The sequence below is a fragment of the Bos taurus genome, chromosome 16, assembly GCF_002263795.3.
Source record: "Bos taurus isolate L1 Dominette 01449 registration number 42190680 breed Hereford chromosome 16, ARS-UCD2.0, whole genome shotgun sequence".
Taxonomy (NCBI): domain Eukaryota; kingdom Metazoa; phylum Chordata; class Mammalia; order Artiodactyla; family Bovidae; genus Bos; species Bos taurus.
The window spans coordinates 63,464,413-63,487,191 of NC_037343.1; the positions used below are offsets into that span (position 1 = coordinate 63,464,413).

The 22,779-nt window shown below is 47.2% G+C and overlaps 2 protein-coding genes across 4 annotated transcripts; both read right to left on the reverse strand.

Annotated features, from left to right (window-relative positions):
- Window positions 1-3,440: 3,440 nt before the first annotated feature.
- GLUL (glutamate-ammonia ligase) lies at window positions 3,441-14,213 on the reverse strand. 3 transcript variants are annotated; one of them, XM_005217263.5, is made up of 8 exons: window positions 14,093-14,213; window positions 12,916-13,032; window positions 11,235-11,413; window positions 9,777-9,938; window positions 6,828-6,974; window positions 6,296-6,423; window positions 5,898-6,097; window positions 3,441-5,387 (listed from the first exon to the last, which is right to left on the reverse strand). In XM_005217263.5, the coding sequence occupies exons 3-8, from the start codon at window positions 11,398-11,400 to the stop codon at window positions 5,069-5,071; spliced, it is 1,122 nt and encodes a 373-aa protein (XP_005217320.1). In that variant the 5' UTR covers window positions 11,401-11,413; window positions 12,916-13,032; window positions 14,093-14,213; the 3' UTR covers window positions 3,441-5,068.
- A 7,086-nt stretch (window positions 14,214-21,299) lies between these two features.
- On the reverse strand, window positions 21,300-22,202 carry TEDDM1 (transmembrane epididymal protein 1). The gene has a single exon (XM_059875818.1). It carries the CDS (start codon window positions 22,200-22,202, stop codon window positions 21,300-21,302), a length of 903 nt encoding a protein of 300 aa, XP_059731801.1.
- Between the last annotated feature and the right edge of the window lie 577 nt (window positions 22,203-22,779).

Consider the following 22,779-nt stretch of genomic DNA (forward strand, 5'->3'; position numbering starts at 1 on the left):
AGCTTCTCAGACCAGTGAACCCACTTGAATGTATACTACTTCTGGAAGAGATATTCATAAATTCCTGTCTCCTTTGTAAGGTGCTATAGTTTTTGCAAAAGGTTTATGTAGGATGCTTCTATTGTGTATCTAATGTGTACATATATGCATATGTCTCAATATGGTATATGTCTATATTTTGTATATGTGTGTATATCTATTACAAAATCAAGTTGACTTTTTCTTTTTTAATGAGTGGCTGGTGACTGAGCTAAAGGCTATAAAATGATAGGGCTCTAGCCAAGTCAGATTATTATAGTAGCAATTTACCTGAAGCCTTTGGAATGATATGATGAATTGCCATGACTCATAAAACAACATGAGGCTCTTGGCAGACTGATTCCAGCCAGAATTAACCAAGCCAGTAGTCATTAAAAATTCAATAAAACAGAACTTCATCTTAGTGCCATGATCAGAGTTAAAACATAGCCAAGCCACCAAGACTGTATGGGTTTAACACCACCCAATAGAGCTATGGGCTTAGAGCTCCCAAAACTGATACTTAAAAAATAATTCATTAGACAAGTCCTGCAGACAACGTGACAGGTAAGGATACAGTCCTGAGAAAGAAAAACAGGATCCTTGCCTGTTTTTTCAAGTTTACAGTCACAAAAGCTGTGTGAGTTTCAGGCTTTCTTTGGGATAGCAAGTTACTTTTCAAACTTTGCACTTCTGTTGGTGTAAGTGCCAAGGAGTAGATGAAATTAACCTCAGTGAAGCCTTTGGTGAGATTTTTGAAACCCTGGCACCAAGTATTTGTTTAGGAAGTTCTTTTACCCACTAGGTATTCCCAGGTGGCACTAGTGGAAAAGAACCTGCCTGCCAATGCAGGTTGGACGTAAGAGACGCCAGTTTGATTCCCTGGGTCAGGAAGATCCCCTGGAGAAGAGAATGGCAATCCCCTCCGGTTTTCTTTCCTGAAGAATTCCATGGACAGAGGAGCCTGGCAGTCCGTAGGGTCACAGAGTTGGACACAACTGAAGCAACTTAGCACAGCACTACCATCCTACCCAGTAGCACAGATATGGCTTGTTAAATGATCCCAACAGTAACCATCCGAGGAACTCCTTGGAATCCTCTATTAGCTCCTTACAGGCTTCCCAGGTGGCTCAGTGGTAAAGAATTCTATCAATGCAGGAGATATGGATATGATCCCTGGGTCGGGAAGATCCCCTGGAGAAGGAAATGGCAACCACTCCAGTATTCTTGCCTGGGAACTCCCTTGGACAGAGGAGCCTGGCGGGCTGCAGTCCATGGGTTCATAAGAGTTGGACACAACTTAGTGACTAAACGATAATAATTCTTCTGTTAGCTTGTGTTGTCATTCAGCTCCTATCCAATCACCGACAGGATGAAATCAAGGGAACTCATCCTTTTGTGAATACTGGCCTGTCTCTTTAAGGCTTGAAGGCTTGACCATCAGTCTCCATTTAATCTATCACTGATAAAGTTATCAAGTAACCTAGTGTCTGCTAAATGAGCTATAAGAAAACACCTTAGAAATACAAAGGGATTGCACTGTGACGTGTAGGCCAAAGCTAACTCTACCTAAGAGGGTGGAGAAGGAAATATACTGGTTGTTTCCACCTAGATCCTGACGACGTTAATTTAGAATTCCTTTTCTGTCCTTTTGAGAATTGGTTAGTGAGCACAAAAACAGCATGCTTGGCTTATTTACTCAATGTAGTGCTTGCGCTGTACAGAATATGCCAACCCTCCCACTGCTCCCAAGAACAGTGGGGTGTGTGTATGTTGGGGGGTGACCCAGGGAAGGGAAACTGACTTTGGCTGGGGAGAGGGAAACAGAATTTCAGTTGAAATAATTTATCAGCAAAACCTGGAAAATGCCGAGCAAGAGGGCACTCTTAATAATCATGCTGCAACATGGTGCCGACTGGGACCACACCCAGCAAACAAATAGGTAAAGATCATCCTACTTTGAAAATTAGGTCAGGACCTAACCTTTCAAAGGCTTCCTTCATAGCTCAGTTGGTTAAGAATCCACCTGCAATGCAGGAGACCCTGGCTCAATTCCTGGATCAGGAAGATCCACTGAAGGGATAGGCTACCCACTCCAGTATTCTTAGGCTTCCCTTGTGGCTTGGCTGGTAAAGAATCCACCTGCAGTGCAGGAGACCTGGGTTCAATCCCTGGGTTGAGAAGATCCCCTGGAGAAGGGAAAGGCTACCCACTCCAGTATTCTGGCCTGGAGAATTCCATGGACTGTATAGTCCATGGGGTTGCAGAGTCGGACACGACTGGAGCGAACCTTCCAAAACAAGAAAAAAAAAAGTGTCTAGGCAATGACAACCCACTCCAGTACTCTTGCCTGGAGAATCCCATGGATGGAGGAGCCTGGTAGGCTTCAGTCCACGGGGTCGCTAAGAGTTGGACATGACTGAGCAACTTCACTTTCACTTTTCACTTTCATGCATTGGAGAAGGCAATGGCGACCCACTCCAGTGTTCTTGCCTGGAGAATCCCAGGGACGGGGGAGCCTGGTGGGCTGCCGTCTATGGGGTCACACAGAGTCGGACACGACTTAAGCGACTTAGCAGCAGCAGCAGCAGCAGGATTATGTAAGACTAGAGTGATACACACTTGCCCGAAGAAAACTTATGTCTAAATCTGCTGTTAGCAGGCTACAACTACCTCCAAACTGATAGAGGATACCATCTTTTTAAAAGGTAATTACTTACTATTGCCTACGGTACCTGGCACCTTACAAAGTGAAACTGTTGGATGAGTGTTTTTGCTGGAGGTGTGTGCACCACAGAAGATGGAACTTCTACCCAGCTTGATATGGAAATAAACTCAGGAAGTTGAAGAATTTCCAGGGAAAGGGACAAAGAGCAGAGGCATACAGGTGTCTCCAGAGCCTTTGGGGGCTTCGTGAACAGCTCACTAGTGCAAGGAAAAGCGTATCAAGGCGTATCTGGGGCTGGTTCACCCTCAGAGCTAGGTCAGCCTTGGAAGGTTTTAACCAGCGTAGCAACGTGGTCAATATTTGCTATTTAGATGAACCACTGGCAAGCTGGGCAGAAGATGAAATGGAGTAGGGGCAGTGAGACAAGTTGCAAACAGACTAGGCTGCAATAAAATCAAGCCAGTGTTCAAAACCTGATAGTGTGATAGGCCAAAGGCAAGTTCTGGAGCACAGGGGTTTGTACACTACTGCAAACTTTTAGGGCCTGGATAGGCCTTAACCCAAACACTCCAGATTCCAAAGCACAGGATGGGGTTCGTTGGCAATAAGCCTCAGGAAAGATTCTTTAATTCCAAAAACAGGTATACCTGAACTTACTTTGCCTCTTTAAAAAAAAAAAAAAAACTCCCTTTTTGGTAGAAAAAGGGAAATGAAGTGGCACATAGGGACTTAAAAGAACCACAGAAGTCAGAAGTGATCTTATAAATCAACCTAACATTTATAAGAGCTGCTCTGGGCAGTTAACACAGTTTGTTTACAATGAAGAGTTGTCTAACTCTGAACATACTGTACATGGCAATTAGAAATTGTCATGGTAAGAAAAAAACCACTGCCCACTTTCTGCGACCAACACAAAACAGCCAGAAACACTAAGGAAAATGTAAGGACAAAGGTGGGGTTTGTTTTTATTATAAAAGAAAAAAAAATAGTAACTCCTCAGGAATCTTAACAAAGGAAGGGAATATTTCACACTCAGAGAACAGACACCAAGATACAAAATTACAACTGTTTGGACTCCAGACTTGTCCCATCTCCTCCAGAGCAGAGATGGGGAGGAGACAGCTGAAGCAAACAAGCAATTCTGTAAAACAAAGACTTAGAAACCCTAACAAATATGATTAAAATCTAAAATTCTGTTTTGCTTTAAAAAAAAAATCTTTTTTTTTTTAATATTATCAAAAGGCCTGCTTTAGTGACATGCTAGTCCCACCGGAAAAAAACCCCAATACCCCCTTGTCAGTAACATGCTCAAGTTGACCAGCCAACTCATATTTCCAAACCCCTGTGTGTACAAGTACATGTGTGTCTTTTAAACCTGGGGCTCAGGTGATGGCTACTGCTATCATGGGCTTCCACCTGTTAACCAACCAACGTCAGCCTCCCAGAAGGGCAAGCAGGGCAGAGAGAAGCCCTCAAGTGGTCGTGAGGGAATATCAGCCCCAAACAGCCAACTCTTCCAGCACAGCCTCTCCCATCCCCACGCCCACTCAAAAGGAGATCCTTATTTCTAACCAGACTACTTAGTCTCAAATTTGGGTTCCCCGTAACCAGAATGGCTTTTTCTCCCTAAAGAGAAAACACACATTTATCTGCACACCCATATATATAATTTTTTTGTTTTTACATTTAAATATAAAAATACTACTCTGCTTTGTGTTATAAATGGAGGACCACATAATAAGAACTTTTTCTTTAAGGTAGGGCCATCCATCCATTTATGCGGAGCCTGTTAGGGCATTGAGCCCCAGGCAAGGGAAGCACCACACCAGGAGATCTAGGGCATTTTCCTACCTGACTTCCCACCCTTCCTTCCCCCCTAATTTTCACTTTTGATAGAAAGTTGGTTACAACCTTGTAAGTAATGGAACTTCCCACCAAGAAGGGAAATCCTAACCTAACCATAGAATCCAGCACGCCTGTCCCCGACTCAGTAACCACTCAGAAAAAGTCCTCCCCATCCCTTCACAATGACTGGGCTCTCTGTCCGGAGAGCTATGCCTATTGGACAAACACACCTGATTAAATGGAAGCAGTGGTTATGTTCCCCCGACCCCCTCCCAACTAATGCACTAGAAAGCTTCAGTGATAGGAAAAAGAAAAGGGCAGGGGTAGGTAGGTGGTTGTGAAGTGATTAAGAACTTGACCCCTTCAATCCTGACCAAAGAAAGCAAGAGATATTAACTGGGTGTGAGGAATTAAAAAAAAAAAAAAGACCTTGATATTCCACCCTTTGAGTTATAGCTATTATAACATTGAGAGGGGCGAGAGTGGGAGTAAGATGTAGAATTAAGAGGGGTTTCGAGGGCTGCAAGTCTAGTCCACTTAGTTCTTGTACTGGAAGGGCTCGTCGCCAGTTTCATTCAGAAGACATGTGCGGATGAGGGCTTCGGTCACGGCGAAGGGGTCACAGTTGGCAGATGGGCGACGGTCTTCGAAGTAGCCCTTCTTCTCCTGGCCAACAGTCCGGGGGATGCGGATGCTAGCACCACGGTTGGCCACGCCGGCAGAGAAGTCGTTGATGTTGGAGGTTTCGTGGAACCCAGTTAGGCGCCGGGCGTTGTCCAGGCCCCCCTTGGGATCGTAGGCTCGGATGTGGTACTGGTGGCGCTTGCTTAGCTTCTCAATGGCCTCCTCAATGTACCTGGAAGAAACAGGCAAGATGAGGGTCTGGCCTGCCATCAGGAAACCTGCCCTTCAAGGAGCAGGTGTGGATCTAAGAATGGAGTGACTCACCTACCAAAGACTGTTTTCCAGGCCCCAGGAAAAGAAATTCTCCACAAAGGCAGCACCCTGCCTTACAACCTGTGTCTCTTAGTGCTGGGCAGGCAGCAGACGTCCCAGTGAAACTCTCTCCCACCCACATGCATTAAGCTCATTCAGATGCTTGTATTGTTATTAATTTAATTCTTACTAAAGATTTTCAAAAGCATTCATCTGTGTCAACTTTCCCCATCACCATCCTTGAATCCTACTTGAAGAGTATTTTGGGGGAACTTTCCAAATAGGAACAAAATGACAGGATCAGAAGACAGTTTTTGAACCAAGAGCTAAAGGCCCCAACTGGGAAGGCAGCTTACTCATCCCCAATATATCAAACCCCTGGCAGGTATTCTTGCAGAGTGAAATGGCCCCGGCTGGAGGCGGCACTCACTTCAGACCATTCTCCTCTCGCATGGCCTTGGTGCTAAAGTTGGTGTGGCAGCCAGCACCATTCCAGTTTCCAGGAATGGGCTTAGGATCAAAGGTGGCGATCACTCCGAAGTCTTCACACACACGATGCAAGATGAAACGGGCCACCCAGAGATGATCGCCCATGTCGATTCCTTCACAGGGTCCTATCTGGAATTCCCACTAGAGAGAACGAGAAGATGGGCCTTGGCAAAACCAGCTGCTCACCCCAACCCAGAAGCCGACACTTGCTTCCTGCTCATCTCTACTCCAAGCCACCTTGAGGGCTTTGGGTTAAGGAGTGGGCACCACAATAGCCCTTCCTAGCAAAAGCCCCCACATGCCTCTAGGTGGGGCAGGTGGTGGGCTAGAGACCTTTACCTGTGCAGGCATGACCTCGGCATTCGTGCCCCCGATCTTGATGCCGGCGTACAAGCAGGCCCTGTAGTGAGCCTCCACAATATCCCTGCCGTAGGCCTTGTCCGCTCCCACACCACAGTAGTAGGGACCTGGAGAGGCATCAAGATGGAAGATCAGGAGGCAGGATGTCAAGAAAATTCCTATCTAAGTGAGATGCATGGCCCAAAGTCAGAAATCAGAAAGTTCTCACACCTTCTCCTGGAATCACCATCCCTGCCTTTACCGGGAGGCAGATGAGTGGTGTGCAGTGGGCTCCTCTGGGTTGACACCGACTAGAGCCCATGGTTTCCGTGCAATGTTAACATCTCAACATCCATTATTTGGATTTAGGTAACACAAGGGCTAACTCTCTACACTATTATTTCAGCCAGTCTTGGGGATAGCCTCCTAGCTTTTTGATCTACAAGGATTCACTCCCATCTCCAGAGAGACTTCTCTTGGCAATTAAGCACTTGGGGAAAAGCAAGATTCACCTCTCACCATGGAGACTTACCTTGGGGCCCAGGAAAGCCATTGGAAGGCCAACCAAAGGGGTGCCCATCAGTGCCCATGAGGGTATATTCCTGCTCCATTCCAAACCAGGGGCGCTGGTTGCTCACCATGTCCATTATCCGTTTACAGGTGTGCCTTAAATTGGTCTCTAGGAGAGAGTGGACACGCTATTAGAGACATATGGACAAATGCACTGAATCCCCGTGTTGATGGGAAGTGGTCCTCAGATTCCAGGTACCTGAGATGTTATTTACTGAACTGACCCAGGGTCAACCTTTTGGTACTCTGGTCAGTGTGAGAGGGGATGATAAGAGAAGCTACGATTATGTATCTGTAGGGAGACTCTCAAAAGGCTTTATTTATAACTAAACTGGGTCATAACAAAGTCACATGGGAGAGGACCCACAGGACACAGCCAAGGGTTCACCTTATCTGCAAGCTGGCCCCTTCCCAAGTACCAAATGTCAGGCACTTGAACCCTCTATTCACAGAAGAACTTCTTCTAGCTGTTAGACCTATTCCTGGTTTCTAAAGCATTTACAGCCAAATCTACAATGTTTATTGAGAGAATCATTTGTCTAGTCTGTCAAACAGCCTTACATTCCCAGTGAGAAGATACAAAGTGCTAAGTTCTATAGTACCGGCTCATGCCAAAAAAAACCCAACCAACCAAAAAAGGCGACAAGCTCAACCAGGAAAAACTGCTATGCTGTAACAGATCTTTACAGATTATTATTGGCTGTTTCACTATGTCCCAGGAACCATTTTCAGACCTCTGTGATATGCAAATGATACCACTCTAATGGCAGAAAGCAAAGAGGAACTAAAGAGCCTCTTGATGAGGGTAAAGGAGGAGAGTGGGAAAAGTAGGCTTAAAACTCAACATTAAAAAAATTCAGATCATGGCATTTGGTCCCATCACTTCGTGGCAAACAGAAGGGGAAAAAGTACAAACAGTGACAGACTTTATTTTCTTGGGCTCCAAAATCACTGTGGATGGTGACTGCAGCCATGAAATTAAAAGATGCTTGCTCCTTGGAAGGAAAGCTGTGACAAACCTAGACAGTGTATTAGAAAGCAGAGATACCACTTTTCTGACAAAAGTTTATCTGGTCAAAGCTATGGTTTTTCCAGTAGTCATGTATAGATGTGGGAGTTGGACCATTAAGAAGTCTGAACGCCAAAGAGTCAATGCTTTCAAATTGTGGTGCTGGAGAACTCTTGAAAGTCCCTTGAACTGCGAGGAGATCAAGCTAGTCAATCCTAAAAGAAATCAACCCTGAATGTTCACTGGAAGGACTGATGCTGAAGCTGAAGCTCCAATACTTTGGCCACCTGATGTAAGGAGTTGAATCACTGGAAAAGACCTTGATGCTGGAAAAGATTGAGGGCAGGAGGAGAAGGGGATGACAGAGGATGAAATGGTTGGATGGCATCACTGACTCAATGGACATGAGTTTGACCAAACTCCAGGAGACAGTGAAGGACAGGGAAGCCTGGTGTGCTGCAGTCCACAGGGTTGCAGAGCCAGCTGCATTTTCCTAATAACCCTAAGATGGGTTTTATAAGTCTCCCTTTTTACAAGTGAGAAAATGAGGCTCAGAGATGGCAGGCAAACTGCCGGGGCAGGCAGAATCAGGAAACCCTGCCTGTCTTGACTTCAGAACTCAGGTCTTTCACCACAATTTAATGCCTCCTAAGACAGAGTTTTTGGGGGGCTTCCCTTGTGGCTCACATGGTAAAGAATCCACCTGCAATGCAGGAGACCCGGGTTCCATCCCTGGGTTGGGAAGATCACCTGGAGAAGGGAAAGGCTACCCAATCCAGTATTCTGGCCTAGAGAATTCCTTGGACTGTATAGACATGGGGTCACAAAGAGTTGGACACAACTGAGCGACTTTCACTTTTCACTTTAAAACAAAGACAAGTAAGGCTCAGAGTCACTAAGAAAGGACTTGCCAAAAAGTCTCACTGGCCAAGTATGGCAAGACCTCATGGAAGTGAGACTCCAGCGGAGTTTAAAAAAGTGAATGGCAGAGAACTGGGACAACCAGGTCTGCCAGAAAAAACCAAAGGTGCAGTTACAGCAAACCTCACGGCAAACATACGTTATCAGTGAACCAAGATGCTCTTGTTTTAGTCAGTAGACAGAGAAAGAAGACAAGCTCTGTGGAACAAAAAGGCAACCGGTATTTGACATAAAATTCTACTCAATCATTTGCACATAACTCAATCCTCTATAAACAATTTTATGAGACGGATTTTATTAGTTGCTCCATTTTTTTTAATTTATTTTTTAATTGGAGGATAACTGCTTTACAGTGTTGTGTTGGTTTCTGCTGTACAACAATGTGAATCAGCTGTGTGCTGTGCTTAATCGCTCAGTCATGTCCGAGTCTCTGCAACCCCATGGACTAATAGCCTGCCAGGGTCCTCTGTCCACGGGGATTTTCCAGGCAAGAATACTGGAGTGGGTTGCCTTTTCCTTCTCCAGGGGATCTTCCCGACCCAAGGATCGAACCCAGAATCATACAGCTATACTTCCTATAGCTGTAAGTATACTTATAGCACCCTCCTTCTATTTCCCCCCATTTTAAAATGGGGGAAGTGACAAGTAAAACTCAAACCCAGCATTCTAACTTTAGAATCCAAGTTCTTAAAATCTACAGGCAGGAGGACTGTGACATGGGGCACTCCTCCAGCAAAGATTTAGAAGAATCCAGTGTGGTTTTCTGCAGCCAACAATGGGAGGACGGACCACACAACCTCTCTCAACAAGGAAGTTCAGGATGGGGAGATGCATGTCTAGTCCTTCAGATTTCTAGTTAGAAGTTAGTTCTAACTTCTAACAGTTCTGGGATAAGCTCGTCTTCCCAATACCAATTTTGGAATATCCTCCCCCCACAACTTTACAATTCATGGATTAGGATTAAGTCTATCCTATACAAACCTGCAGGCTTTCGGTTGTACTTGAAGACTTCACAGAACACCAGCTTGTTGGGGTCCTTGCGGAAAGGGTCCCGAAACATGGCAGCGGGGACAAGATACATGTCACTGTTGGAGCCTTCAGACTGAAAAGTACTAGAGCCATCAAAATTCCACTCGGGCAACTCTGTGATAAAAAGAGAGGGGGAAATTAAAGTTGCAAGCACAAGAACTTTTCAGGGAGGAGTACAGCCTCTCACTTACCTTTTTCTCTCTAAGGATCTACACTGTCTTGTCCAGAAAGTCAGTGATGCATGACTGCTGCTAATAACAGGCAAACCCTGATGTTTGCAGGTTGCCCTACAGTCCTTTCTCTCTGTGTTCCAAGTAAGACCATTGTATCACTTTCTTAAAAGAAGTGCCAATCACAGAAACAACCTAAGAATAATGTTTCCTCTGTAAATAAGTCTACTGGACACCCAGGAGACAAAGTGGACATTTCTAGTCAGTCAGTCATCATTTAAAGAGTTGAAATACAAGAGAAATACTCTCTGATAGGCCATCTGTGTTGCTTATTTCTTTCACTTCCCACCCCCACCCCACACTGTGTAATGGACAGTCCCAGTTCATGTGGTGTCCTTATTTTAACAGATAAACAGACACTAGCAGGATGACTTATTCAAGGGTGCTCCCACGTAACTTATCCACACTATGTTTTAAAGGCGAGTTCCTTCATCTCTCTCCAGTTGACTATGAGTTCTCTGAAAGCAGAGACTAGACTCTTATATTTCCAGGGCCTGTGCAATACCTGCCACATAGCAGGTACATGCTATATGTATTGTATTATAGCCATTCATTCATTCACTCAAATGTGAGCATTATCAGAAGAGTAAGCTATCCTAAATCAGGTAAAAGATGATGGACCTCAGTCCCTTTCCAGAAGGAGGGCAGCTATGGTTTGTTCTAGACCAAAGAATAAAAAAAGACAAAAGTCATCCCAATTCATATAATAGCTTCTGTAGGATAAGCAATCAGCCAGTTTAAGAATTCTAAAAGTGCATCAGTGAAAAACAAATGATGGCTAGCTCTACTTAGATACCACTTTTAGGGTGTTTGCTTTACATCTAGAACCTAAATGACATTCAAAAGAGTTTGTATAGCAGATGGAATAGTCAGGTTAGAGCTGTGGTTTTCAAACTGGGTTCCTGGGGGTACCTTAGATCAGCCTGAGATGGGATGCCCAAGTCAACAAAGTTCCCAATCCCCCTCCCCCAGACTTCATCTTTTTTCTTTCGATATGCAAGACTCAATTTAAATAAAGGGGTCCATTGTTAATGCTTGGAGGCAGTGTAGGAGCTTAATGTTGACTGAATAAAGTCTGTAAAGTCCTGCCTTAGAAAAGCTTTACATCAGAATAAAAAGGCCAGATCTAGTGGCTTGGTCTCAGGCTGCCACCCACCCCCAATTCTGCCCAGCCTCTCACCTTCTATACACTTGGGTTCAGAATCCAAGGTTCGGGTCTTGCAGCGCAGTCCTTCTCCAGTACCGTCGATCCAGATGTACATAGCTTGGACTTTATCACCCTGAGGTAGGGCCATGTACACCTGCTTGATGCCTTTGTTCAAGTGGGAGCTCGCCGAGGTGGCCATGGTGGAAGGTGTTCTGAAGAGAGAGAGAAAAAAATAAAATAAGAACACCAACTCCAAACAGATCCTCTGCAGGAATAACGCAATAAGGACAATTAAATCAAGAAGTCACAGTGGGAGTGGCGGCCCCTCCCTTTGGAAGTCACACACTCAAAAGTACAGTACATTTATTTAACTTGCTTTCAGGGAGATTAAAGTTTTATACTGAACAAAAGTCTCCTTATTCGCTTCCTCAAGCCAGAATCTAAACTTTTGAGCACTACGTTCTATTTTTGCAGTATGTCAGAGGTAGAGGAATTGTTTCATTTTTCATACTAAGATACTGGGGGGCAGGGGGGTGGGGGGTGGTGAACCCAAAACAAAATACAAAAGTTCAGAAACAGTCTGCAGAACAGACATCTGTCTCCAAGTAAAATCCGGCCACAGAAAGGCTTGGTTGCTAGATCTCTTGGTTAAGTTTTCCCTTTTCTTTACACCCCAGAGGATGCCTCAATAAAAAGTTCTTTTGAAGATTCCTCCACCCTTCCAAATAAACAACCCACCCCATCCCCATTTAGCTGGAAGGATGAAACCGGGGCTAGCTATAAGATTTAAGAGCTGGTGGCTTCCTAACGACTAATGTGTACTTTGGTACATTTGATCCAACCTGGATTAAGACACACACTGGCATGACTTCCATCAGTTTGAGGCAAAGTTCTCATTTCAAAGAGTAGACTTAAGTTTGAGTGACCAGATTCCACCAGAGAACTTTAAGTTAATTAAGAAATTCCCACTTCTAAATCAAAAAGATCTGGGGTTTCAAAAGCTGAGGCATGCTAAAATCTGCGAGCCACCACCGCAAAACCTCTCAAAGAAGAGACACTGAAGCCACAAAACCAAACCCCAACACAAAAAGGAAACGTTCTACCTCCTCCCTCCCCCATTGATCGCCCAGGGTGGCTGGAGAAGGAACATATTGTTCTCCTCCAATGACTTGGGCAACTTTGTGAAGTACAGTGGCAATGTTTCTATGGGCAACCGTCCATGTTTGCCCAGCTGAAAACAACTGCTTCTCCCTGCAACAGCCTCACCCTTCCCCTCCGGGAAGAGAAGCTGTCTGTCAAGTTGTGTTAGCAGACAATCTTTGCCGACTCCCTCTAGACTTGGTCAGTCAAATCCAAATCCCACTCCTTATGCCCATCGCCCATCCTGCCTTTAAAAGCCAGTAGGAGAAATCCCAGACCCTTTCAGCTCCCAGCTATAACCCCGTCTCTGGCTTTCTTTCCTCTCCCACCGGTTACCACCTCCAATTTCAAGTCACACTTTCTCCCTTAAGCCTCGCGGCCTGCTCTTTTCGGTGATGCCAACTCGGTTCCGTGACAGGTTGGATGCCAACAGCCGCCTGCTCTATCAACTAGTTCCGCCGAGATGCCGAGATTTTACGTGGTGGGGGGGATGGAGGGCTGGGATTCTGCGGTCCTTAGCGGTTTCTTGCAGCTGCGGTGGGAGCAGGGTCCTGGATCCCTGCTCCTCACTCACCCCAGCCACGTAAGATCAAAGGTATCGATGATGCCCTCCTTGGCCCTTCTCCTTTTGGAGTGGCGTTCGCGCCTCTCGTGGGTCTCGGGCTCTCGCTGGTCCACGCACCGGAGCTTTCTGGGCGAGGGAGACGGAGAGGGAGAGGGAGTCGGAGTGCGGTCGGAATCGCACCGGGTGGAGCAGGAATACGAAGGCTCCTGAGTCGACTTGATCTTGACTCGCGGTTTCTCTCCGGCGTTCACCGAGTAGGCGACGAAGCCGAAGCAGTTGGAGGGGGACCCCGAGGACCGAGATTCCAGGTCGTCTTCATCTTCGTTCGTGTTCTTCTTCGCGGATTTGCGGCCGGGGGAGCATCCCCGCTTCCCGCCCCCAGGGTAGTTGGGAAAATCCACTTTGAGAGCAGCCCTTTCCCACTGAAACGTCCCAGAAGTCGGCGCCCCTCCCCTTGGGCCCCCGACTGGATCTCAGGGCGTCGCCGAGGGGGCCATACCCCTCCAAGGCCGGGGCGGGGAGGGGGTGGGGAGCTGGGGAGTCCGCCGGAGGGACAGCGCGCCGCTGCTGCCCCTGTCCGGCCAGCCAGGCCTCTCCACCCGCCGCGCCCGCCGGCCACGCCGCGCTCCCGGGCTCCCCATTGTTCAGTCACAGGGGTACACCCCGCGGCGGGAGCAGGCCGCACCACCGACTCTCCCAGCGCCTAGCCTCGGCGTAGGCAGCTAACCGTGCCCCGACGCCCGCAGCCGCGGAGAAAGAGGGCGAGGCTCCCGCAAGGGGACCGCTCCATCCACCACGCACGCCACACGGCCAAGCGCGGGGCGCCGGGCCCGGGCAGCGAGCGGGCTCCTCGGCTCGTCCTGCCCAGCGACCTCCAGGGGCGGCGCTTCGGGCCGCCAGCAGCTGAAGAAAGATCAAAACAACTCCCCGCCCTCCGCGAAGCCTGGCGCCCCACCATCGCCGACCCAGACCCGCCCGGAGCCGCGGGCAGCGAAAGCAAGCGGGAACCCCCCGTCCCACCTCCCTCCAGGCCGGGACGCAGAGTAGAGCCAGGAGGTGGGAAGGGGCCGAGACGATCGGTCAGGGAGCGGCGGCTCGGGAGGCGGCGAGGCCGGCGCGGCACACTCCCGAGACCCGCCCCCCCCACCTCCCCGCGCCCTCCTCCCCGGGCCGGCCAGGTGCTTACTTGGGCGCCGAGCAAAGCGGCGGGGCGAGCAGGCGGCGAGAGCGAGGTGAGGAGAAGAGAGGCGAAGAGGACGGGGAGGTGCTGCTTAGACAGCCTGCTCTTCTCCCATTCTCAGCTCTGCAGGGCGGCCCGCCGCCCAGCACGCTTTATCGGCGGCCGGGGCCGCCCCCGGCGCCCTGATTGGTTCCCAGAGGCCCCGAGCCCGGGCGGATCAGCTGATGCACCGTCCCGGCACCGCGGCCATTGGGCGAGCCGCCGAGCGGGCGCAGCCGGGTGGGGGCGAGCGGACCCGGGAAAGAAAGAAAGGGAAAGGGCGGTGGGGGAGGGGACATGGGGGAGGGGCGCGAGGCAGGGCGAGCCGGCGGCGGGCGGAGGGCCCGGGGCCTGCCGGGAAGGACCCCACCGGGCGGGCTGCCGCGCCCCCGCCCGCCTGGCCCCGGGCGGTCCCCGCGTGCTCGCCCCCCCGGCGCCCCCAGGTCAGATATTCTGAGGGAGGGTTCTTTTCCCAGGTCCCACTGCACGGCCCAGAGGAAATTCCAACCCACAGGCACCAGCTTTTGCCTTTCGTTGTTAGAGTATCCCCACTCCCTTGCCCGGCCCTCAGGTCCTGCTTGTGAGGGAGTTCGGGGGTGTGCGGGCTGCAGTAGCCCCGGGCTCCCCGGTGCCTGGGCCGGCCTCGGACGGGGCGGCGCAGACAGGGGGCTGCCGGAGGTAGGCCGGAAAGAGCCCCTTGGCCTGCCTCCTCGGCGGGTTTGGGGATGTGACCTGAAGTCTTCCATCTCCCGTTCGTGGTGCACGCGCTGTGTTTTGTCTCGTTGCGTAGAGAGCATCCCGGCGGGCGGAGACCCAGAGCCGGCCTCTGCCACACCTGAGGCAACTCTGCATCCTCTCTGGACCCAAGTTCCCTCATCTGCAAATCAAATAAAGTGGTTCAAGAGAGGACCTTTAGAGCCGCGCAACAGATTTGAAATCCTCTGTGCGAACTATTTCCCAAGAAGGGCAGCTGACAGGGGATTGAGGTCTTGGCATCTCCCCCTTTGAAACCTTGGGTACGTCAAAAATTTAAGTTCTGTCTGGTGTTGCTTTTTATGTAGTTTATTGAACATCTTTGAAGTCTGGAAAATGAGAATCAGTACCCCTTCCTCTTCTCTCCTCAGAGCTTTATTAGGATAGTTGAGAAAATGCGTGTGTGAACAAAGTCTTGAAAGGGATGTTTGTCAACAGATATACAATTATATATATATGTATACAACACACATAAATATAATGTCTTCATTGCTACCAGTGATAAGATTTAATCATACTGTTTTTATTGCCTGAATCCTCCTGATGGTGTCTAGCCTTTATCGCACCTTTCAAGAGCCCCAGTAATGAGATTTTCTGTTTGAAAACTAAGAAATCATGTTTCTTTGGAAGAGGAAGGGAAGAAGTTTGCTCTTCTGGTTATTTTTTGTACCACAAATATGGAAAAGAAATGTTGTTTGTGACCACACACATAACTTGGCTTCTTTGGTCCACATCCCTCCCCTGTGAGAGTGTGGCTAACACTGCGGTGCTTTAAGATGACAGACTCAAGATTCATCTCAAACAGAGGCTTTTGGTGTGTTTCAGACAGGTGACATTCTGGACCAGGTAAGTCGCCTTGCAAGTGTAAGGTATTCCGTCCTTACACTTGCACTTAAACTTGTGATCCTTCAAATGATGACGAAAGGCTGGGCTTCAGGTCAGGCAATGTAGGTTCAAATCTGGGCTTGACTTCTGAAGCCTCAGTTTCCTTGCCTACAAATTAGGCATAACAGCTACCTTGTATATTGTAAGGATTAATTGTGATGGCACAGACAGCAATGCTAGAAAGCAATAATTTTAATTATTGTAGGCCAAGATAATCTGAAGGGATTCAATTATTTCTTTCCCTGCCGTAACCCATGAAGTACAACCTTCTAACTCTGATTAATGCGCCACCATCAGTTTTATGAGAGTGGGTTTAGATCTGATAACAAAGTGGGCTGTCTTCATTCCATTTATTTCTGTGAAGTCTTGAGTTTAAATGGTTGAGGAGGGGGTGTTGGGAGGGGAAAGGCCATGTTCTTGTTTTAAAAAACGTTAATTTTCAGTTGCCAGGCTGCCAGAAGTGAGCCAGAGCCTTCTATTGTACTGGTCACCGCCTGCACCAGAGGTAGGGATGGCACACGGAATAGAAAATAGAAAAGCTCAGTTCTTAAAGCTTCTAGTATGTGAGTCAGCCTGCTGCCCTGGCTGGTGTCTAAACCTTCCTTATTCATCTGTGTGTCCCCCAGGAGTGTCCAGGGGGGTCAATAACTGGTCAATAACTGATGTTTGTTGACTACACAGAACTGACAGCGGCACCATCAAGAGAACATGTGCTTTGAGCTGCTTTTCCAAGAGTGGAAATGGATTTGCTTTGATCCATTCATGTGACCGGGGGCATACTTTGTGAGGGTTAGCAAGGTAATACATGACCACTTAGTTTTTCAGGCAGAACAAGAGGCCTTGTCCTCCTTAGTCAGCCCCCTACTTACTTAACCAAACTGAATTAGGGCCCAAATGAGTTCAAGAACTATTCAAGGAAGCTTAAAAGAGTATGAAGGAAGAAAAAGCAGAAGAAAAGAGCTTCAACTAACTGGTTTGCCCCCAGAAACCCAGACTGGACTTTTAGAGAAGTTATAAGGAGAATGGCCTGTTTCATCCAGTTCAACTTTGCTGTGTCTGCTGCCCTTTGTTCTCTTTCTCCTTCCCTAAATTGCCAGCCACCCCCAGTCTCCTCCTGCTCCCTAAAAAGCATTAGAGCATTTGAACCGTGGACTCTTCTGTCTCCTGGTACACTCAATATCAAAGCAGACAGGGGATTCTGTTTCATGGGCTTTGAAGTCAGGCTTTTTTCTTTTAGAGTAGCTATGTCCAAGGGGTGGGTGGAGTGGGAGAGAAACATCACAGGTCAAAATTTGGTTCCAAATCTGCAGAAATGGCTGGGGACTGAAAAAAAGGACTTCTTCAGTGTTCTGCTGCTTGAAATAAAGGCCTTGTTTGGGGTGGACTTTACCTATGAGTTCTTCTCTCAATTTCTTTCTCTTTTAAAGGACCCAGTCTCACTTTGCAGATTGTAAACCCTTAATCTAGTGACCTGAGCGTGCCTTCCTAGGGCCTGTGTAGTTGGTGGCTTTGCACTCAGAGACAAGATTTGGGGTAAGGCTCAAACATACTCAAATCTTTAAGCAGAACATGTAGTTTGGGAAATGGGAGTTTTTCTAACATTTGGATGATTTCAGTAGGCAGTGAACAAAACCTTAACTCATGCTGAAGAGACTGCTGAGACTCAGGCTTGAGGAACACCCTGGAAACCCAACCCAGCATTATAAACTTTTTCTCTTTTTAATAAACCAACACCAGTTCTTTCCAAAAGAATAGACCATTGTAAAATCTAAAAGCAAAATAAAAATAAAAGGAAAAGAAACAGCCTTGGAAGCTGATGTCATTACTCTTAAAGCAAATTTGGGGGAGAAGCTGCAATCAACCGAGCTTTCAGACTTGAAGCTACATAAGTAAAGAAGGAAAGACCAGGTTTCACCTCAATTCGGTATTATCAAATACTGAACCCATAGGAACTGTTCTTTATATCCTTTCTGATCGTTATATACTCTTAAGCTCAGGTTAGGAAATGATAAGTTCAAGTCTTAGCTATTTTTGTTTAGTCTGAATTGAGTTTTGTTGAAGGCCCCTTGAAACCATTCAAATGTAAAGAACGCTTAGTTTCCCAGCCTACACATTACGCTTGAAGGTTTAGGTCTTGAGCCTTACCCCAAATCTTACTTCTAAAAGGAAACTGCTTGGAGAATTGGGAGGAAGTAAGTTCATCTTACTAATGACATGGTAAAAGAAGTCCTACCGAGAAAACTACAGCCATGCCATCCTAGAATTAATCTTTACATCATTTTAGCTTAACGGTGAGAAAGCTGAGGCCTTGCTCATTTGCAGCCTCCTGCTCGAATCACCTTAGTGCAGTATTTCACAGCCTTACATGCTTCCAAGGTACAGCTCCCTTGAGAGCCTTTTTCTGTTTCCCTTCCTTCAGCCTTCTCAGGCTGGGCTGATGCATTCCTGGGCACCACCTCTAATCTCTGAAATCCCTACTGTATCCACAGTGCAGGAACCAACCGGGTTACCTCTGAGTCCTTCATTGTGGCTTCCCCTGTGTGCCTCACATAGTAGACATTCAGTATATTCCAGGGTGGGGGGTGAAGTGGGGGAATTGCTGTATGACAGGTTCTTTTTAAAAGGAATCTTTGGAGATAATTTTGTGTGTTTAATAACCTGTTTCATGGTTTTGTGAATCTGGGATTTTCACAGATAAGTGTTGTTCCTTTTCTCAATGTATTGAGATTTGTATGGATTTATCTTTGTTCTCTAGATTAATTGGAACATTATTGAAGCTTATTTAAAAGTTTAGGAAATTAGCATTATGGTCAAAAACAACTTGGATCAGAGTATGTCCTTTAGTTGGTGTTCTTCTCGAAGATGCCCTCAGCTGGGTCCACAGCCTTTCCTCCCTCACCCCCATCCCATTAGTTGATTTGAGTCCGTTTATTTCACATTCGCATGCCAAATTTTAACAGGAAACAAACAGCCCTTGGGTATGTTTTCTGGATACTTGGTTCTGTATTTTTCCTGACCTCCTTTCCCCTCCCCCCAGTTCGTTTGAACCGGTACTTGGGAGACTTGTTTACTGGGTTGGAGAGTGAGAGGCTTGGCTTGGGGTGATGCGGATGTAGTGCCCTCTGGTGGAATTTTGTGAGAATTGCAAATTTCTCCACATAACCTTAGAAGTGTTTGGGAAGTCTTAGCTGGCCTTCAAGGCTTCTCTGTTACGTCTCAAATACTATATAGTAAATTAATAACATTCAAGTTTATTATCTACACTGGATATTTAAGAGATAATATGTTGGGGATATCAACTGATTACTTGGTTTGTTTATCATTATAAAATTTGACCTCAAGTGACTAGAAACAGGCCACCGGCAGAATCTGTGCTTTTTCGTCATCTCCCATCAGTGTGTATGAGAGGTAAAGAGAAAAGGAGTTCCCCCACAAAAGGTAATTGAAAAGAGTCTAGGAACCAAGAGTTAAGCAGAAATAGCAAGGATCAGAAAACTTGGTCACAAACAATTCTTATTCTCAGCTCTCACTCGGATCTGAGCCCAGACGTTTAAGGCCTAACTAGAGGTTGAGAGCCTGCCAGACTTCCACTCCCAGGGGAGACTTGGGGGTGGTCATGGACAGAAAGTGACAGACGTACTCTTTGGGGGGTCTGTAGAGTATTTGTATTATGCCTCTTGCTCCAGCTGGGCTTTCTGGCTGACTTTCTTCCTTTATTTCCTTTCAACAGTTTATCTGACTGTGAAGGGTCTTAGTTGCAGCATGCGGGATCTTCATTGCCTCATGCAGATCTTTCATTGCTGGCACCACAGGCTCTTTAGTTGCAGCATGCGGGCTCTCTAGTTGTGGCACACAGGCTGCGGAGCACACGGGCTTCAGCATGCAGGCTTAGTTGCTCCAAGGCATGTAGGATCTTAGTTCCTCAAATAGGGATCAAACCTGTGTCCCCTGCATTGCAAAGCATATTGGTTACCACTGGGCCACCAGGCAAGTCCCTCAACAATTTCATTTTGAGGGTCACTCCCTTTTCCATTGCCATGGGCAAAGTCCTCGTGGCCCAGAGGACACAGTCACTGGCTTCAGTCAGACACACCTGCACTTGAATTCCTGTTTTGCCTTGTACCAATTACAAGACTTGGGCAACTCAACCTGCTGAGTCTCAGCTTTCTAGAGGTTCCTTATAGAAACACATGGGAGGATTAAAAAAATAATAACAGTAAACATTTCAGAAACAGCTTAGTGGATTTCCTTATCCCAAGAATGAGGAAGAAAGTGGGCCCATTGCTAAGGAGGTGACTCAGGCTTTAGGATGGTTGGTGTGTTGCAGAGGTTCCCAGAACCTTGGGTCTGTCCAGTAACACATTTTGAAGGAACAGGAATGTGGAAATTCTGGAAGCAAATAAGCCTTTATTAAGCATCACCTATGGTACATATTTGGTGCATACATAGGAAGTTATGTAACTTGGCTATGACAAAGTCCTTACCTCTTAGGAGATTACACTCAAGGTGGTGAGGAAAAACCTACCCAGGGAAAATGATTGCAGAAACAGAGCAAAGCAAAGTGTCAGCCGTGTGAGCAAATTAACAAGGCAGGTGTAACGTAAGTGCTTAGGAGTTCCAGAACAAGGGAGTCAGTAGGAATTTTTGGAGAAGGCCTCCTTGGAGGTGCTCAGTGGGATTGGGATGAAGGTGGCTTTTTTGCTGGGTACCAAAGAACATGGCAAAGATGTGATTGTGGAATGGCTTTCTGTGAGATGCGAGACAGTGAAATTTGCCACAACCCAAGGGGGACAGGATCTAGTAAATGATATGCACCGTGGTAGTGATGGTGACTGGGATACGAGTACTAAAGGAGGAAGTTGGAGACAGATTGAACATTTGAATTCTATACAAACTTTAAGCCTGCAAATTTGAAATGTCACCATGGCAAGGCGTTAACAAAGTTTTACTTTATTAATTTGAATTTGAAATGAAGCCAGTCATTACAAAGTGTTGAGGTTGGGGGTGGGGGAGAGTAGAGTTGGCAAAAGTGTCATTTCAACCAATATAAATTATAAATTCTGTGTATCTTACTTCCACATGGTGGTGCCACTTTGCTAAGCATGTAGAAGTACCCACTTTCTTTGTCAGGATGAGACTTGAATGATTCTAGTTTTGAGCTGTGAGAAATCAATATTCCATCAGGTAAAAGGCAGGCAGTCACTTGTGCCTGGAGAAACATCTGGTGGTGAATAACAGACTCTCCTCTCACCCCTTCATAGCCCCCCCTTCTATTGCATTCTCTCCCCCTATGACTCTCCTTGCACACTTCCTCTTACTCCCATCCCCAACCCCATCAATCTTATCAGTTTCCCCTTCTCGTCTCCTCAATGATTAGATGTTCAGGGACAGGCGGTGCGCTGGCAGATGGAGACCAGTGGCTTTCCTTCATGGCCACTATGTCTTCACCAGGGACCAAAGGGCACAGTGCATGTCTGGGAGAACCCACAAGGGGGTAGATGGGGTTGACGGTGAGCCAGGCGTTCCAGGCCCTGTCTCAGGGTGAACTCTTTGAAAGCAGAGCCTGGTCATCTTTCTCTGACTGCTCCACTTCCTGTAGCAATTGGTAGAGGGGTCTCCTGGAGTATATGTAACCTGGAGCTTCTCTGGACCCCGTCAGCTTCCAGCTAGGATGGTAGCAACGATGCCAAAAGGAAGACACTCCATAGATACCCAGCAGGCACAAAGCATTGATCATCACATGCCAACAGAAGAAGGTGGTAACAAACATGATGTCACTAATGTTATCATCCTCCCACGGGTAGCCAGAGACTGGTTTGTACAGAATGAAGCCTGCCTGTACCAGCCAGGAACCCATCATCTGAAACAGAAAGGTCTCGATCACAGCGAGTTGAAACGTGTCGGGAGCCCACAGCTTGGCGGTGAACACCAGCATCAGCAGCAACACCACCAAGATGAGCAGAGAGTGAACATGCATCTCCACCCCCACAGAGTCCTGGACATGCGACACCAATAGCAGCAGGAGCACATAAAAGGTCAGCACCAAGATCCCTTTCTCTAGGGGCACACAGCGTTGGGGCAGCAAGTTTTTGCTCATGATGTCTATACAGCCATTGAGGGTGAGGAGGATGAACATGGTGAGGTGCTGCCACTGTTTGGTGTACATGAATCTTGGTGGCAGGTCCCTGTTCATCAGCGTCAATCCTCTCTCAACACAGCTGATCTCATACGCCATCAAGCCAAAGCCGGCCAGCATCTTCAGCAAACCTCTGTGGGACATTTTCCACAGCCTGGCCCATCTCCCCTTATTCTTGGGAGGCAAAGAAGGATCCGGGAAAGAGTCGCTGAGTATCACAGCTTTGGAGACCACTACCGCTTGATACAGTCCGTATGCGAGTAGGAACAACCCTGGATACACGTGACCGATAAAGGTTCCCATTGAGTCACAAATCGATCTAATGAAAGTGAGAAGAGTAAAACACAGGCACGTCCTTCTAGGGCCACCTCAAGGTCTGGACTTTGGATAGAGTTGCCTTCCACCAACTTTTATCTTTTCACCCCACCCACTGCTCCCCCACAGAGAGGAAATGCCTCTTGAAACAAGCCTACGGCTTTAGTGGCATAAAGCCTCATTGTTCCATTCCATTCTAGAACACTGGGAACTAACTGGCTTCTGCCAAAGAAGAAAGCTGGTGAATGTGCCTTTAGGGGGCCCCCTCTAGGGCCCTTGGGGTGCTTCTGGTTATACTTGTCCCTTTCTCCCATGGCTTCCTCCCCCTGGGACTGCCTACCCAGCACTCAGAGGAGAGAGGAAGATGGAATGGGATTAGGGGTTGCCATGGTCTCGAGAGGAAGCCTGAGCACTTACAAATCCTTGGGTGTCCTTCGGCACCCCTCAGACATAACTCTGGCCCAATCACAGGGTTTTCTTTCTGGACACATATATTTAAAAACATTTGGATACATGATCATATTTCGCACCTATCTGGGTTTTCTATTGATCTTTTATAGACTTG